The following is a 17,504-nucleotide window of genomic DNA, read 5'->3' as shown; positions in this document are numbered from 1 at the left end:
AGTAAGCATTTCATGTCAGTAAAGTGCAACAAACTGTGTGGGGTTAGCATGTTCTCAGTGTCTGCAGTGTTGTTTTTTTTCCCAGAGCCAAATAGATTAATGAAAACTGTAAATTCCCAGTCAATGTGAATGTGTCACTCTGTGTCAGACCTGATATACTGGTGAGCCGTCTTTGAGGTGCCCTAAACATTAAGGTACATAGTGTATGTTTTGATGGCACATCATGTTTTGTGCTAAGTTGTGGCTCAGTTCATTCAAAGTTGATGCATAGGGACAGGGTGAAGGAGTTTATTTTGCACTTATATAGCTGTAAAACATTATACACACAGGCTCCCCCCCCCCCCCCCCACCCCCCCACACACACACACACACACACGCTGAAGGGGGTCAGCTTAACACAATTAAAAATGTGTATTTTTACAGACACACACACTCTCTCTCTCTCTGCGTCGGCACTGATGGAATAAGCTTTTATATGTACGTCTGTGTGTATGTGTGTGTGTGTGTCAGGGGTCTTGTAAATGAATGGCTGACGTTAAGAGCCTTGGCACGTGCCAGAGGAGCCCTTCTCCACTGGTTGTGGCCTTCTCATCCAACGATCACATGAACAAGGCATTATGTCTGAGCCAAGGGGTGTGTGTGTTTGTCTCTTAGATTTTCTCTCTGCTTCTACTACTCTCTCTGTGTCTCTCTTGTTTTTTCTCTCTCTCTTGTCTTTCTCGATAACTGTTTATCTTTCAGCTCTCTTCTTTCACCCAATTTCCCAGACTGCCTCTCTCTTCTGTGCACGAATCTTTCCCTCCCTCCATCTGTCATGTGTGTTTAGGTGTGGCTTGAGGAACCCTTGCCAAATCACAAACAGCATTCGTCTTTGTTCTGATTTACATGTCTCACATGTCTTTACTAAATGTACGTGTGTCACTTACATGATGCAATGAAATGTAGTTTTTATAATGTTCACCGAGTACACAGAGTACCACTAATGCAGCAACATCAGATGCACCTAAATGCGTTTGATAAATTCCAGAAGAGGGCGCCATACTGACTCACAGTATACTTTGACCTTCATAATGTCCAAAGGTCATTCTTGTTTCATTTTTTCTTTATGCCATTCAAAGTAAGCATTTTCTTCACAAGGTTTAAAGCAATCTTTTATCATACCTGCCCTCTTTTCACTGTACATCTTCATCTTTGCATCAATTGAATTGTAAAACTTATATTCTTGTAATACCGTCTGTAGGGAGTCACCGAAGGGAAACAGCGCACGTGCAGCATTAGTAAATCTAAAAAGCTCTTGTCTTCTTCTTCTTCTTCTTCCCACGGAGATATAAACAGATGACATCACAGGGTGGTCCGCTCTGCGTTTGAGCCGAGCCACGCTGAGTAGGTCTCCGCTGGTCTGCCAAACAGATGGCGGTAGCAACATAATGAGGGCTGGAAACAAACTTCAGGAGTTTGAGCTGAAGATTTTTGTGCAGCAGGGCCCATGCAGGTTCATGAAAGACTCAAGAGTTTAGACACAAAAGCATGTTCTTCATTGGCCCCCTCATAAAACGTTTTCATGATCAGAGTTCCTTACATGGGGCGGTCGACTGAAATTTGTCTCCATACGACTGCAGAAAAAATAATAACTGTCATTATCGTTTCTCCCCCAAACATTTAGAAAGTGCTCGGAGCTCGGCTGGTTGGCGAGGGCAGCCAGCTTGTTGGTTAATTAGGTCAAGAAATCTCATAATGTGTGCCCACCCACACTAAAAGAGAGTTGGAACAATCGGCTACTCACAACTGTCTGACATTTAGACAAGGATTTTGGGGAGGGTTAGAGGGAGGGAGAGGGGGAAGGAGCGGGTCAAAAAAACAACTTTACTGCTTTCTCTACCTGGGTTTTTTTTGCAGCAAAACATTATAAGGTTGTGTGTGTGCCATAAAAAAGTATGCTGAAAACACCCTGAATAAGCATTTTCCATGTTTTATATATTCCTTTATGTGTTCTAATGCTGATAATGAAGTAATTGTAGTCTGGATATGAAGCTCCAAATTACTCTGAGCATATATGTTTCATTTATCCCTGCATTTTTTTTTTTAAATGTTTAGGATATTTGCAGGGACACTTTTCTTTCTGTTGGTTATTTGTAATGAAAAAAGGGCGTAAAATGAAGCGAAGGTTTCACCTTCTGATCATTGATCACTAAATTGAATCCTTTTTTTTTTCATCCGTAGATGAAATGTCAAAGAGTCCTCACCTACCTGAGGATATTTGGGACCACCATGTTCGGCGTGTCCCTCCTGGTGGGCATCTCCACTGCCTACATCATGGGCTACCAGTTCTTCACCACAGCCCGCAATCACCTCTCCTTTGGCCTGTATGGCGCCATCTTGGTCATCCACCTCATCATCCAGAGCCTCTTTGCACTCTTAGAACACCGAAACATGCGGCGCTCCTTAGAGACGCCGATCAAACTGAACAAATCCCTGGCATTGTGCATCGCAGCGTATCAAGAGGACCCAAACTACCTGAGGAAGTGCCTGGTGTCGGTGAAGAGGCTGACGTATCCGGGTATCAAAGTGATCATGGTGATTGATGGGAACTCAGACGATGACCTGTACATGATGGAGATTTTTAAGGAAATCATGGGATGGGACAAATCGGCCACGTACGTGTGGAGTAGTAATTATCACCACAGAGGCCCCGAGGAGACGGATGAGAGCTACGCTGAGAGCCTTCAGCAAGTCTCCAGGCTGGTGCTCAACAACAAGTGTGTGTGCATCATGCAGAAGTGGGGAGGGAAGCGAGAGGTCATGTATACGGCCTTCAAAGCACTGGGGAGGAGCGTGGACTATGTGCAAGTAAGGCTGAGAAATTGTTAATATGGGGGTGGGTGGGTGGGTGGGGAAGATTAAACACCATTATATACCAGGTAAAACATGGAGTGGACTCTGTGTGTATCTCTGTAGATGTCCACAGACACACAGGTAAGACAAGGACAGCCAACATCTAAAGGAGGACATAGTGAGGAAGAGAAAACGTGTAACCTAGACTGAGGGAGATGCAAACTAGGCAAGCATAAGTTGACGATAAAGGGAAAAGGAAGAGAAAGAGAGATGGCTAGAGAGGGGAAAGGGGGGCTCTGCCAAGCCAAATACGGGGTCCACAAAGAGCCTTTTGTGTTGCTTTTAGATGGATGGTAGCTGTGTGCATCATGTTGTGAAGTGTAGCGTGAAGGAAGGCAGCAGTAGCTGATGTCTAAGTGTAATAACAGATCTGTTTCACACGGGCTGAGCATTACATCATCTACATGAGTGGTACTCAGAGTCAGAGAGCAAAGTCGGTGTTGGAGTAAGGTTAAATTTGGCATGCATCTGTTTACCGGCAAAAAAACAATCCCACTCAAATAATTATAAGTTTAACTTGAACAAGAGATCTCACTGGTGTGTTAGCCTAGCTGAAATGGTTTACGTTATGTGTTGTTGTGGTTCAAAATACATGACGGTGGCTGAAAACAAAACTGCTTGGCCCAGCCGCTAATGTTTTTAGCTGCTGTCAACACACGAGCTGAAGTACCAAAACCTGGCAGGCAGTGATAGTTGAGAGACATATGGGCTTACACAGGAGTCTTACTTGGCCTTTTATGACCATTGGCTCAAAGTGGCTAACGCTGGCTAACTTACTTACAAACGTAGGTGAACATCACAGTGTAACTCACATTGCTCGGCCAGTTTGTAAACGTAACGTCGGTTCTGTGCTTATTTTAGCCACACCTTTTCATCAAAACTGAAACAGCCTCCCTTTGAACTGCTTATCTGAAAAATAAAAGAAATATGGAAGGTGGAGGGGTCACATGGTGTGGTCAGAGATGAACATGACTCCTCATCTTTTCCTGAAATGTACTTGTTAATGCTGAAAACAGCATTAAATATACTCTCCAATAACATTGTTTTCCTTTCGTTGAATGAATACGTGTGTTAAGCTACACAAAATAATTACGCCAAACTAATACATTTGTCAGTGCACTTGAGGATAACATGTCAGTGTCACGTTTTGCCTCGTCTAAATGCAGGCATCACATTCAAAGAAGGAGGTCATGTGACGAAGACAAAGAGTGTGTTATCCCTTCACCCTTAATGTGGAAATTGATCAAACACAGGACTTTGACGCAGGAGATCGGTGTTCAATTCTGTGAGAAAGTAAAAGCCACTGTGAATTTAATTTTAGTATCAGGTATATATTACTTCCATAACATAATGTATTTGATTTATGTGACATACGTTAACAAATTTATGTGGCAACGTTACATCAAATTACTCATTTAACCAAACAATTATCTTTTTTTTAAACCAAATTATGTGATTTTTGGGGCTAAAACCTGAGGCACCTAACTTTTTACACTAGGCAGGGCAAAATATGAAACTGACATGGTATCCAGTAGTGGACTGATTGGTGTAATACATGCTTTGGCGTAATACTGGGTTGCCGTACAAGACTTTCTCGGTGCCGTTAACCTGACTGACAATCTATGCCTAAGGCTAATTTAAAAATGACTGTGGCTGAAGGTTCAGTGACAGTCCATCGGTCAAAACACAACAACAACTACCACCATGTCATATTTGATCTGTAATATTCATCGCTTACGAAAGATATTGTGAGCAGTGAGTGGGGCTTAACAGAAATCTCATTAGGGTAATAACGTTAGAATGATTCCAATACATCTGAATTACAAACAAGGGGAATTTGAGAATCACATCAAATCAGTGCTTTATTATTGTCTGACACTTGGAGATGCCTTCAGCCTGTCAGCAACCACTTGTGAAATTTTTCAAAAGAACTTTCTGCTGCACTGCCAGCAGCCATGCCAGTATCCTTCAATATTTAGGAGGGCCAGTGTTACATGCCTTTTCACTATCATCAGGCTCTGCCTGTAACAGATGTGTTTTATTAATCGGCGTTGGATTCTTAGTTTATTTTCATCACCTGATTTTGTTAGTCAGGACAATCACCATTTAAGGAAGAAAACTGGGAGAGCTACAAAAGAGCATCAGAAAGACAGTGGATGGAGATTAATGTTAAAAGCAGCTACTCCGAGCTTTGTTGGCCATAGTTTTAGTTTTTATTCAGACCATTAATGTGTTTTATTGGATGGATGATTGATCTTTCTCTTATTCCACTCATTTATCAGCACTGAGATTCGTTTTCGTCTCCAATACCTCTTTGTATCTCAAAACTGATATTTTCTTGTCTGTCTGAGCACATGTTTACAGATGACAAACACAGATAACTTGCTGTTTAATTTGTACCTTTTTTCTTCTTTTATTTCTACTTAGGTGTGCGACTCTGACACCATGCTGGACCCAGCATCAACAGTGGAGATGGTGAAGGTTTTAGAGGAAGATCCTATGGTGGGGGGCGTTGGAGGAGATGTGCAGGTAGAGTTACAAAAATAAGATTACCAGCGTATCCTTGGTGCAAGTGACATATTTTGTAGGCCTGAGTATTTTACAATAAACACAAATTGTATATGCTGTATTTCAAAGTTCATATTTTTCCTTTCTGCTTATCAATCCCTCCGTAGATCTTAAATAAATACGAGTCATGGATCTCCTTCCTGAGCAGTGTACGATACTGGATGGCCTTCAACATCGAGCGGGCTTGCCAGTCCTACTTCGGCTGTGTTCAGTGCATCAGCGGGCCTTTAGGAATGTACCGAAACTCCCTCCTGCATGAGTTTGTTGAGGACTGGTACAATCAGACCTTCATGGGATCCCACTGCAGTTTTGGGGACGACCGCCATCTCACGAACAGAGTTCTCAGCCTCGGGTATGCAACCAAATACACTGCGCGGTCAAAGTGCCTTACCGAGACACCAATTACATATCTGCGGTGGCTCAATCAACAGACTCGATGGAGTAAATCATACTTCAGAGAGTGGCTCTACAACTCCATGTGGTTCCACAAGCACCATCTATGGATGACTTACGAGGCAGTGATCACCGGCTTCTTCCCGTTTTTCCTCATCGCCACGGCGATCCAACTCTTCTACCAGGGAAGGCTCTGGAATATTCTATTGTTTCTACTCATCGTGCAAGCAGTGGCGCTAATTAAGTCGTCGTTCGCCAGCTGCCTTAGAGGTAACATTGTCATGGTGTTCATGTCATTTTATTCTGTACTGTATATGTCAAGCCTGTTGCCGGCCAAAATGTTTGCAATAGCGACAATCAACAAGTCTGGATGGGGGACTTCTGGAAGGAAAACAGTGGTGGTGAACTTCATCGGTCTGATTCCCATATCGGTCTGGTTCACCATCCTCTTCATCGGGATTATATACACAGTAATATTACAGAGTAAAAAACCCTTCCCTGAATCGGAAAAGATTGTTCTGATCATAGGGGCAGTCGTCTATGCTAGTTACTGGGTCATGCTGTTGACGTTGTATACAGTGCTCATAAACAAATGTGGGAAGAGGAAGAAGGAAACACACTATGATATGGTGCTGGACGTATGACTGGCAGACTACAGTCATCCTTTACCACTGAACTCTCTTGGGTTGTTTTCACTCAAACCATGTTGTTGTTCTACAAATCTTTTTCAGATGCAGAGCGGCTCTGGAGGCAAAATTTGTTGAGTTCAACCAAAATGGGCAAAGAACCAGAGTTTTTCAAACTTGAATAGCAAACACATGAATGGGAGTGACTGTAACTATAGCATTCATGATCTTGCTACATTGGCATGCTAGCTAATTGACAGATTACTTAAATCTCACATTTATCTGAAAATCGACACATGTAGGCTAACTAGCTCATTTAGATAAATCAGAATGGCAAGATTATGTATATTGCAGTTGGCAGCAAGAGTGATAGGCTTCACAATTATAGCTACCTCTTACCCTTGTCATTTTCACTGGGCTTCAGTCTAACATTATCAACTTAGCTGGAGAAACTGTGGATTTTCTTTTAGCTTCCCCCATTGGGGTTTAACTTGACCAGTAAGAATATTTTACCTCCAGAGCGTCATTGTGTCTCCAGGAAATGGTTGTACACCCCAACTAAAAGAACAACCTATGTGTTGCCCCCACCAAAGGGAAATATTGTCTCCACTGTCCATTGACTGCACCGCATTGATGATTACATTAGTAGCTGCTAAAGGTAGCGATAGAGGCTATCACCAGCGCTGCTAATTAGTGTAATTGTAGCCCAAAAATATGTGGATTGTCTGTGTCGATCTCATGAATAGGCGAGGTTGACATCTTTGACAGGCCACAAAAATATACTGCATCTGTTTAATGTTTCAATGCTACACATTCAGAGGTGTTCATTCTGGGGCCAATCGATGGGTATACCTTGTCAGTGTTTTAAAGTGTTTTGGGAATAGCTACAGTATAAATTTACAGTGCATGAAGAGGTGCAGAAAGGGCTTTAAAATGGAGAGCTGCTCTCTTTCTTTTCTTGCACTCATGTCATATGGGAGCGATATAAACTTCCTCATAACCTGTTGAGCTGTAAGGCAGTAAATACCACATCTGGAATTTGCAAGAGAATCCGATAGCCCAAAAGCCTTGCTTGTGATGGCAGCAACAAGAAAGCACCCGTCAGTAATGGCAGGGTAAAATGCAACCCGTGGATTGACATTTTAACACATTCAATGCCGAATCGTCGCACCTAAATTTCCAAAACAGTGCACAGCTATTTGCGAAGTAGTGATGTTGCAAATGCTTGGTTTTCTATTTATGATGAATCTGAATATATCACTCATACTTTGCTTGTAAGTTGAATGTGAAAACATTTCATCATCTCGTCACCCAATGATTATGTGAAATGGCTCCAAATACAATATGTTTGTCATTATTCCCATATGACATGACTGCAGTATTTTTCTCAAGGTTTACAAAGTGAAGAATCTCAAACTGATCTCTGATCGGTTGATGTAACCTCCGCCCAATCAGGTGGCCAGGTTAACATGTGACCAAAAGAGACAGATGGTGTAATATTGCTGCTGTGACTGTTTTATTTTTACAGAAACAATGACTTTTGTATTTCTTCTTTTTTTGGTTTTTAAGAAAGAATTATTGGTGTATGTTGCAAAAAATGGTTTCAACACTATTATTGTTAATGTATTTTCTTTCTACCGAGTTCAATGATAACCAAGCAGACACGGTGGACACGTTCCAAGATTTTGTGATTTCTTTCCCTCCACATTGTCCTTGCTCTCTTCTATTCTTCACATGGTTTCTTGAATAACCTGCAAGGGAGAAGAGTGAATGTGAGACGAAAATGTTAATGTACCTGATGTGGGATACGTACTACCTGATAATAGGAATGTGAATAAGGGCACTTGATGGAAGGGAACAACAATTTGGAATGAAATACGTCCAGGGTTTGCTTTAGACCAGGAGCAGACGTGAGTTTAATTCTTACGCACTTTTATATCTCTCCCTTCATCCAGTGTGATGCTTGACGTAATCAAGATGAAATACCTCAGTGGTCCTCTTTGCATTGCATCAAGGCGTCAGGATGCCGTCCAAAGACTGATGCGTTCTGATGGTCTCAAGTAATTTATGATCTGTTTGTGATATTCATTATTAAGATGTCCTTTTTTTATACGCAGCTCCTTATTATGTCAAAGCTGGATTTCTCTGCCCTGTCGGCCCTTTGCTGTAGCCGTTTACTTATTGTAACTTTGTATTTCAATGCATTTTTATATAGACATTTTTATTCTATTTTTGCTTAGCATCCAAAGATTCTTTATTTTCATTCATGTTTTTATAGGAAAAAAAAATGTATTTGTGCTTCCAACTGTTCTGACAATGACTTGTGTATCTGACCAAACAATGTGAAATCAGGAGCTGGGGGTTTTGTCTGCAATAACAACAATAAAAATGCAATTTGTAGGGATAAGTTATTGATTTCAAGAGAAATGAAGAACCTGTGTTTTTGTACTTTGTACTTAGATAGAAAACCAGCATATTTATTTAAGACCATTCTGTGGTTTATAGGCTTCTGTACCTAGTAAGACGTTCTCTGGTATACATATAAAACCCCTAAGGTTCCATAAGTCTACACTGCAAAAACAATAAATACATTCAGAAAGGATCATTAATATAAACCGCATGTGAACATACATTTTTGCATTGAAATTATATGGATTGAAGCTTCTATGTTCAGTTCTAAATACAATAGACAATAAAGGCAAAGCAGACTGAAAACCTTCATCCAAAGACATTTGCAGAAAAAACTATCTGCAAATGATGTATATTTTAAGGGAGTGAGGTGCCTTATTGCGCAATGACAAATGTAAAACCTGAGTGACATGTTATGCAGTTTTTAAGGTTTGGTATTATTTCAAGGTGTAACGAATAAGACTGACAATTAAACCATGAGGTTGTTTTAATGTCAAACTAGTCATGGGCAGTGTTATCAGAAAGCACTTTTGTGTTGTGCCAAATAAAATCAAATATTGTTTTAATTTACTGGTGTCAAGATTATTATTTTTTTTGCTGTTTATTTATTTATTTATTTGTCATGTGGTGTAGCCATGGAGTTGTGCCTTTAAAAGTCAGAGCTCTGGTATTTCCTCTTTATTAAGGCTATTATTCTATTAGAAAAAAAGAAAAAAAAAGGGCAAAGATATGGTGCCCAGGTGAGCATGGGTGGGCGAATGAATCCTGGTTACCGAGACCTGCAGGAAGCTAGCCAACTGTGACTGCACTCACCTGTCATTTAAAGCAATTCTTAATTAGGCATACCTTAAGCTTTAGTACAATTTAAAGAGGTGAGTTATTAAAAAATCCACTCCTGTACAGTTTTCATGAAAAGGAAAGTTAGCAAAAGAAACCAATACTGTTTTTTGTATTACGTCAAGAACATGTTTGCTTTTTTTTCTGCTGTAAAGTCTGGTATTTTAACATGGGCGACAATGGGAATTGACTTGCTTTTGGAGCCTGCCTCAAGGGCCAATATACAGAACTGCAATTTTTGGCACTCCTGCTTTAGCTTCAGTTTTTCAGTGGCTTGCACAAAACACTTAAAGCTCCTCCTCCTGGCATTGATCAAACCCCTAAAGATGCATCAGTGATCATCAAAATGACATATTTAGAGGTTCTTTCCAACAACAAAAAAAGCCGCAATTAACTGTACACCTTTGCCCTTGTCTAATATTGCAACCTATGCCAACTCACCGGGTGCCCAACAGGTCGGCTTGTACTCGCTGTGTCATCAGAATAATTGATTGTAAAAGTGTCAGGCTTCAGTATACATTTTGCAGCAAAACCCACCTGTTTTTGTGTAACATTCAACTTAGAGCTTGGTAAAATGGCCCTGAAGAGTCAGTGCAGTGATGGCACTCATTTCTCCTGGACTTTCAGATCATCGGGTAAATAAAGGCTCACGGTCTCCTGCAACTAAACTGACAGAAAACAACCAAAAATTGTGAAACTTGGTAAATAGGATACGTAGCGACACCTGGCTTCTCTTCTGATACACTTTGTAGTATTATGCTAATGACATGGAAAGCCCTTCTAAAGTGGAAATGCTCAGCCATCGTTTCAGCTGCTTATGATATGTCTTCTAGCATTCTAAAAAACACCACATGGACATGCTAACAAGGTTAAATACTTGATTTTCACTGAAGGGGGTCTTTAATGTACTACATTTTTTTCATGTCTGTCATTGTCAGCTTTTGCCAATTTTGTTGGAACATTTTGGCTGAGGAGGAATGTACATCTGCCACCTTAAAAACTAAAGGATTTCATTATGGTGAAAGCAGCCGTCTTCCAAATAGATCCTCATGTCCATGTGTGGGAGGTGCAGGACTGGCATGACTATGTGTATGTTGTTTGAATGAAATTTTGGAATTTAATTCAGAATTATTCTGGTGTAAATAATGCACCAATATTCACATGGGTAGGTGCTTCATTTAAACAACAGCAATCATCTGAAACTGTATATGTGTAATAAATTGGCAGGAGGGCAGTACAAATAGAAACCCTGTTCATCAATAATACCAAAACTGTTCCAGTCCATTAATAATGCTAGTATTTACTATTTTTGACTATTTCATTTGTTTCAGGACTGCCAATATATTGTAGAAGAGTGTATCTGTAAGTCTTTACAGTTAAATGTAAACAAAGTATTTGAATTTGTGATTTTACAACGTGAAATCCATAATCCCATTTCCAAAAAAAGTTGGGACGCTGTGTAAAATGTCCCAACTTTTTTGAGACGTGTTGCTGACATCAAATTCAAATAAGTATATATTTTTCATAAACAATAAAAAAATTTAAGTTTACAAAAAAAAAAAAAAAAATGTTTTCTTTGGTCTCTTTGCAATTTAATGTCTTTTTGTGATTTTCAAATCAGTTTTTATTTACATTTTTATGGCGTCCCAACTTTTTAGGAAACAGGGTTGTAATTAGATGACCAAACAACCAAAAACTGTTCGACATTCTTTGGGTTGAACATTACTTTGACAAATGGAGCTCAGTGTAAGTTCAATCAGGAAGACTATTGTGACATGCATTTTGCCGTCACCGTGGGTTCTCCCAGCATGAACGAACAACGACCAACCAAAGTACAGTTTCAGTCCGTCCCCCCTGAGAGCGGCAGAGGAAGTCAGCCACGGTCATCTGCACCCCCGGCCTATGGACCACCTTGAAATGAAATGGCTGTAAAGGCAGATACCACCAAGTGGTCCGGGCGTTGGTATCTTTCATGCGGTGGAGCCACTGGAGCGGAACATAATCCGAACAGAGGGTGAATGGGCATCCCAGGAGGTAGTAGCGCAGGGAGTCAACTGCCCACCGGATGGCCAGGCACTCCTTCTCTACCGTGCTATACCTGGCCTCCCTCTCCGATAGCTTCCAGCTTCAGTCTGTAGGATAAAGGGGAGAGAGAAGTTAGGTGCGTGGAGGAGTGGTTCCCCCCAGAGAGCCTGTTTCATCCTTTCAAATGCCCACTGGCACTGCTCCGTCCACTGCACCGGATCTGAGGCACCTTTCCAGGTCAGGTCCATCAAGGGACTGGTCAGATCCGCAAAGTTCGGAATGAACCGTCTGTAATACCTTGCCTGGGGATCATGGTAGAAGCGTTCATGTCCGCGATTCCTGTCAGGTTTAAACAAACCTGCAAATTCTACCAAAGACACTGAAGCCGAGTGAAAGACAATGATGTCCAGAAGCTCAACAAATGACAGCAGCCCTCCAGTCCAGAGCAGGAAGAGAGGCCAATGCCCGCCTCCCAGGCCAGCACTGACCATCATATCGCTCAATGTTATAGGACTATCTGCAACTAAAGAAGAACTTGTTGCAGAACTCTAAAAAGAATACCAGTGCGATATTCTCTGCCTACAGGAAACCTACCGAAAAAAATCATTGCCCCCGTGTGGAAGGTATGACCACCCTCATAGAAAGACCACATGAGGAATATGGCAGCATCATGCTAGCAAAGAATGGGACAATCACTGAATCAACATCAAAGAGCGATAAAAACAACATTGAAGTCCTAACCACTGAGCTCAGAGGAGTTACCATCACCTCAGTCTACAAACCGCCCCCCCATACCCATGGAGATGCCTGAAATACCACCAGCCGGAAAACCGAAGATTGTGATGGGAGATTTCAACAGCCACAGCACGCAATGGGGATGCAGTAGAAATGTGGCCTGAAAACTGGCAGCTTAATCTGATCCAGGATGCAAAACAACCAAAGTTCTTCAACAGCGGATGATGGAGAGCAGGTTACAACAGGCTTGCCCCTGTTGCTGAACCAGCCATCATACCTCAACAAACCTGGCAAATCTACAACAAACCAACTTCTGAACCTCACTCAACACATTGAGGGCGGATTTCAGAAAGGACTGGTAAAGGGAGCCGTCTTTGTTGATCTGTCTGCCGCATATGACACTGTGAACCATCGCCTCCTCCTAAAAAAGATCTTGGAGTTGACAAAATACCTGGCACTCACAGACCTCATTGGAACCCTTCTGAAAGACAAGCGCTTCTTTGTTGTCCTGAATAACAAGCAGAGTCGCTGGCGACAACAATGAGATAGCCTACCTCGAGGTAGTGTGCTGGCCTCACTACTATATAACATCTACACCAGCGACCAGCCAATGGACCAGAACACTGAGCGTTTCATCTATGCAAATGATCTCTGTGTAAAATATCACGAGAACTGGTTCAAAGGCGTAGAACCGAACCTCACCACAGCCCTAAATGAGCTACTCCGCTATTACGAGCGCAACCACCTACATGCCAACCCTGCAAAGACCCAAGTCTGCTCCTTCCATCTCAGGAACCGTGAAGCCAACTGACCACTTAACATCAAATGGTCTGGAACACCACTTGAGCACTCTACCCACCATGTCTACCTTAGAGTAACCCAGGATCGTATTCTCTCCTTTAAGGAGCACATCAACAACACAAAATCCGAAACAACATTCTACGGAAACTGACCAACTCCAAATGGGGAGCCACAGCACACACATGAAGATATACTGCTCTGGCACTGTGCTATTACTCTGCGGAATATGCATGTCCTGTTTGGGACAGGTCAACCCATGTCAAGAAACTTGACCCAGCATTGAACAACACCTGCCACCTGATCACTGGCTGCTTAAAACCCACCAACACAAGCAACCTTCACCTCCTCGCTGGCATTGCCCCTGCTGATATCAGACGGGAAGTTGCCAGCCAATTCGAGAAAACAAAATCTACTAGTGATGAATGCCATCTCCTCAATGGATGTCACCCTCCGGCCCAACGGCTAAAGCCAAGAAGAAGCTTTCTCAGCCATGTCCAGCCCCTAACAAAGTCTCGGGAAGAAACCAGAATCCAACTCTGGATGGAAAAGCTTGAGAATGACCCTCCTCCAACTGCCATGGGAATACCCCCTACTGAAACCCAGAAGCACCATGGGGTCAATGGAAAATACTAAACCGCCTCAGAACAAGAACGGGAAGATCAAAAGCTGCTCTGGTCAGATGGGGTTACAAGACTGGCCCAACTACCTGTGAATTTGGAGAAAAAGACCATACTATGGAGCATTGCTTTGCCTGCCCTCTACTACCCAACCCTTGCAACTCAAAAGACCTTGCAGTGTTCAATAAAAATGCAAAGGACTGTGTAAAGAAATGGGAAACTGTCATATAACCATCACGTTTCAGTGAAACAAAAAGAAGAATACCCCGCCAGCCCCAAAACCCGCCTCACCTCTTTTTTTGTCTAGGTAGGGGGCAGCATATGCAGCATGCGGACACAGCACCCAGTCCATGAGGCATTGGAAAGTGGCTGGGGCACCGAACAACCCAAAGGGAAGTGTGGTGAATTGGTACAATCCAAATGGAGTGGAGAAGGCCGTTTTTTCTTTGGAGAGGAATCTGCCGGTAGCCCTTGGTTAAATCTAGTGTCGTAAAGAAATGCGCAGTGCCCAGTCAGTCCAGGAGTTCGTCGACCCGGGGCATTGGGTACGCATCAAATTGTGACACATCATTCACCCTACTATAGTCAACATTGAGTCATATAGATCAATCCTTCTTGACAACAAGAACAATGGGGCCACACCAGGTACTGTTGGACTCTTATATTACTCCCATCTCCAGCATATCAGCCAATTCCCTCTGAACCACTTTTCTTTTGTGTTCAGGTAACCAGTAGGGTCGCGACCGCACCGTCACGCCCGGAGAAGTCTCAATGTTGTGCACTATGAGGTTCGTGCGTCCTGGCAGGAGGGAGAACACATCAGCAAATTGCTTCTGCAACTGGGCTATGTCTGTTCTCTGGGTCCCAGAGAGAAGGGCGTCATAAGGGAGCGAGGCAGGATTGGTGGATTTTGGAACCTCTGGCCCCAGCTCATCTCTCTCAGATACCGCAGACACCAGAGAAACAGACTCCGCCTCCACGCTTTTAAGAGTTTGAGGTGGTAGATATGCGTAGTTCCGCCCTTGTCCGAATGTACCACCTCATAGTCGACATCCCCTACTCGCCGTGTGACCACAAATGGCCCTTGCTACTTGGCGAGGAGTTTCGAGCTGGAAGAAGGAAGTAATACAAGTACCTTTTCTCCCGGTGTGAATTGCCTCAGTTTGGCCCCTCTGTTCTACAGCCGTTGTTGACGCTCCTGGGCCTGGAGCAAATTCTCGCGTGACAGCCCACCCAGTCTGTGGAGTTTTGCTTGTTTTTCCCGGGGCTCGGACTGCCCTCCTAGTTTTCTTTAACCCTTGTGTTGTCCTTGGGTCAAAATGACCCGCAGCTGTGTTCAACCAAGTTCTATTTTATTTCTATATTTTTATATTTTTTGAGATCATTGGTCATCATTCTTTAAATAAACCCTCACAGCCTCCTTGTCACCAATGATCCCCAAAAATATGAAAATAAAATAGAACTTGGTTGAACACAGCTGTGGGTCATTTTGACCCAGGGACAACACGAGGGTTAAGCAGGTCGAGCACCCCCCGTGGTTTCCTGCCAAACAGCAGTTCAAAGGGAGAAAATCCTGTGGAGGCCTGGGGGACCTCCCGCACTGCAAACAACACAGGATCAAGCCATTTATCCCAATTGCGTTCATCTTCGTGGATAAATTTACGGATCATGAACTTTAAAGTCTTATTCAGACGCTCCACAAGACCGTCGGTCTGTGAGTGATATACACTGGTCCGAATCGATTTAACGCCCACTAATCCGTACAATTCTTTTAGTGTTCTTGACATGAACAAGGTGCCCTGGTCAGTTAGAATCTCTTTCGGGATTCTGACTCAGGAGATGACCTGAAATAGAGCCTGTGCGACACTCTTTGTAGAAATGCTGCGCAATGGCACTGCCTCGGGATATTGTGTTGCTTAATCCACCAGAACTAATACAAAGCGATTTCCGCGTGCACTCCTGTGAAATGGCACGATGAGTTCCATGCCAATTTGTTCAAATGGGACCTCCATTAATGGTAGAGGACGCAAAGTCGACCTCGGAATGGCCGACTGGTTTACCAATTGACAGTCAGGGCAGGATGCACACCACCGGCGCACATCCCTCCGGATACCCGGCCAATGAAATCAGGTAATTATTCGGTCCAGTGTTTTAGCATATCCCATGTGGCCAGCCATTGGGTTATATTGAGCTGCCTGGAAAATAATTTCCCGGCGGTTTTTCAGCACCAACACCCCGGCACACTGCCCCATTAACTTATGAAACCCCGGCCAATCTGTTCCCAAGATTAGGGGGTGCGTAAGGCTGGAGCTAACCACAACTTTTACGCTATGCTTTTTCCCCACATATCTAATTTCCACTGACACTATGGGATACTCATGAACATCCCCATGCACACACCTAATCTTCACCCACAATGCCTCCACCAATTCCCAGGGCCGAACCAGGCTCTGGTAAATCATAGACTGTGTACAGCATTGCCTGATGTACACCCCCCCTGGATCCTTACTGGAACGCGGTATGTCACCCCTGGACGGGGGAAGGGTGTTTGATGGCCAGCAACCCGGATCACCTGGCCTACGTCCATGAGTGGACACTCATTCCGGCAGTGTCCGCCCACACCTCCAACATTCCTGCCCTGATGTCTGAGGGGCCCCCTGTAGGTTGGGAAGGGGGCCTGTAGCTGCAGGGACCTGTTGAGGCAAGATATGAGGGACAGAGTGAGACGGCGGAGGTGGTAGTGGCCGAGCCAAGAGCTGTGGCTGGACCCTCCTCCGAGGGGCGGGAGTCGGCTGAACTGGAACAAGCGGGCGGCCGCCGTCTTCCTGACCGCTGGGGTGGACAGCGAGGTGGTCTTCTGCCAAAATGATGGCAGTCTTCAGCGATGTGGGACGGTGGCAGCGGATCCACGCTGCCGTTTTGACTGGCAGACCCTACAAGAATTGTTCAACTACCACCTTCTCCAGCAAGGCCTGCTCTCCCACCGAGCTCCCCGGTCATAACCACCTGGCCGCAGCGTCCCTTAGCCGCTGGGCATGGGTGAAGGGCCGGTCTAGAGCTGCGAGCCCCTTGAGCGCCTGAATCTGCCTCTCCGCCTAGGCCAGCAGCGCCCCCAGGAACTGCCTGTTGGCCTCAGCGTGGTCCCGCTGCATGGCCGCAATCTCCCCAGCATCTGTCCTAGGGGGATGACCGGCTGCGCCGGCATGCCCATCTGCTGTCTGTCCGTCTCCCTGCTGAGCCCCACGTTGGGCGTCAGTGTGACATGCATCTTGCCGTTACCGTGGGTTCTCCAAGCACGCTAACGACCAGCCAAAGTACAGTTTTGATGAGTTTATTCCCACACAAAATAACTCTGAACCACACCTCCAATCAGTCCCTCCTGTAGCTGAGCCAAACCATGCCCCACTACCACAACTATGTTTACATCCATTACATATTTCTGTTTTCGTGTTTTTGGTGCTACTGACTTCTTTTAATTCCCAACGGAAAAAAGTTATAGCAGATAAATCCATGAAACCATGTGCTACCATTTCAAAACAAGTGACCTGTAAGAGTATGTGAAGCCCAAAGGTGAGTCAGCCTCTCTGAATTCTGCCAGAAC

The 17,504-nt window shown here is 43.8% G+C and overlaps 1 protein-coding gene across 1 annotated transcript; it reads left to right on the top strand.

Annotated features, from left to right (window-relative positions):
* Positions 1 to 2,220: 2,220 nt before the first annotated feature.
* has2 (hyaluronan synthase 2) lies at positions 2,221 to 7,679 on the top strand. The gene is made up of 3 exons (XM_069693004.1): positions 2,221 to 2,847; positions 5,320 to 5,421; positions 5,568 to 7,679. The coding sequence occupies exons 1-3, from the start codon at positions 2,221 to 2,223 to the stop codon at positions 6,495 to 6,497; spliced, it is 1,659 nt and encodes a 552-aa protein (XP_069549105.1). The 3' UTR covers positions 6,498 to 7,679.
* The last annotated feature ends 9,825 nt before the right edge of the window (positions 7,680 to 17,504 follow it).

The sequence above is a fragment of the Brachyistius frenatus genome, unplaced genomic scaffold (genome assembly GCF_029030835.1).
Source record: "Brachyistius frenatus isolate BFR_SWC_R1_liver_20210118 unplaced genomic scaffold, ASM2903083v1 Contig_14, whole genome shotgun sequence".
NCBI lineage: Eukaryota > Metazoa > Chordata > Actinopteri > Embiotocidae > Brachyistius > Brachyistius frenatus.
The sequence above is the reverse complement of the archived record's forward strand: the minus strand, read 5'-3'. Positions and strand labels throughout refer to the sequence as shown.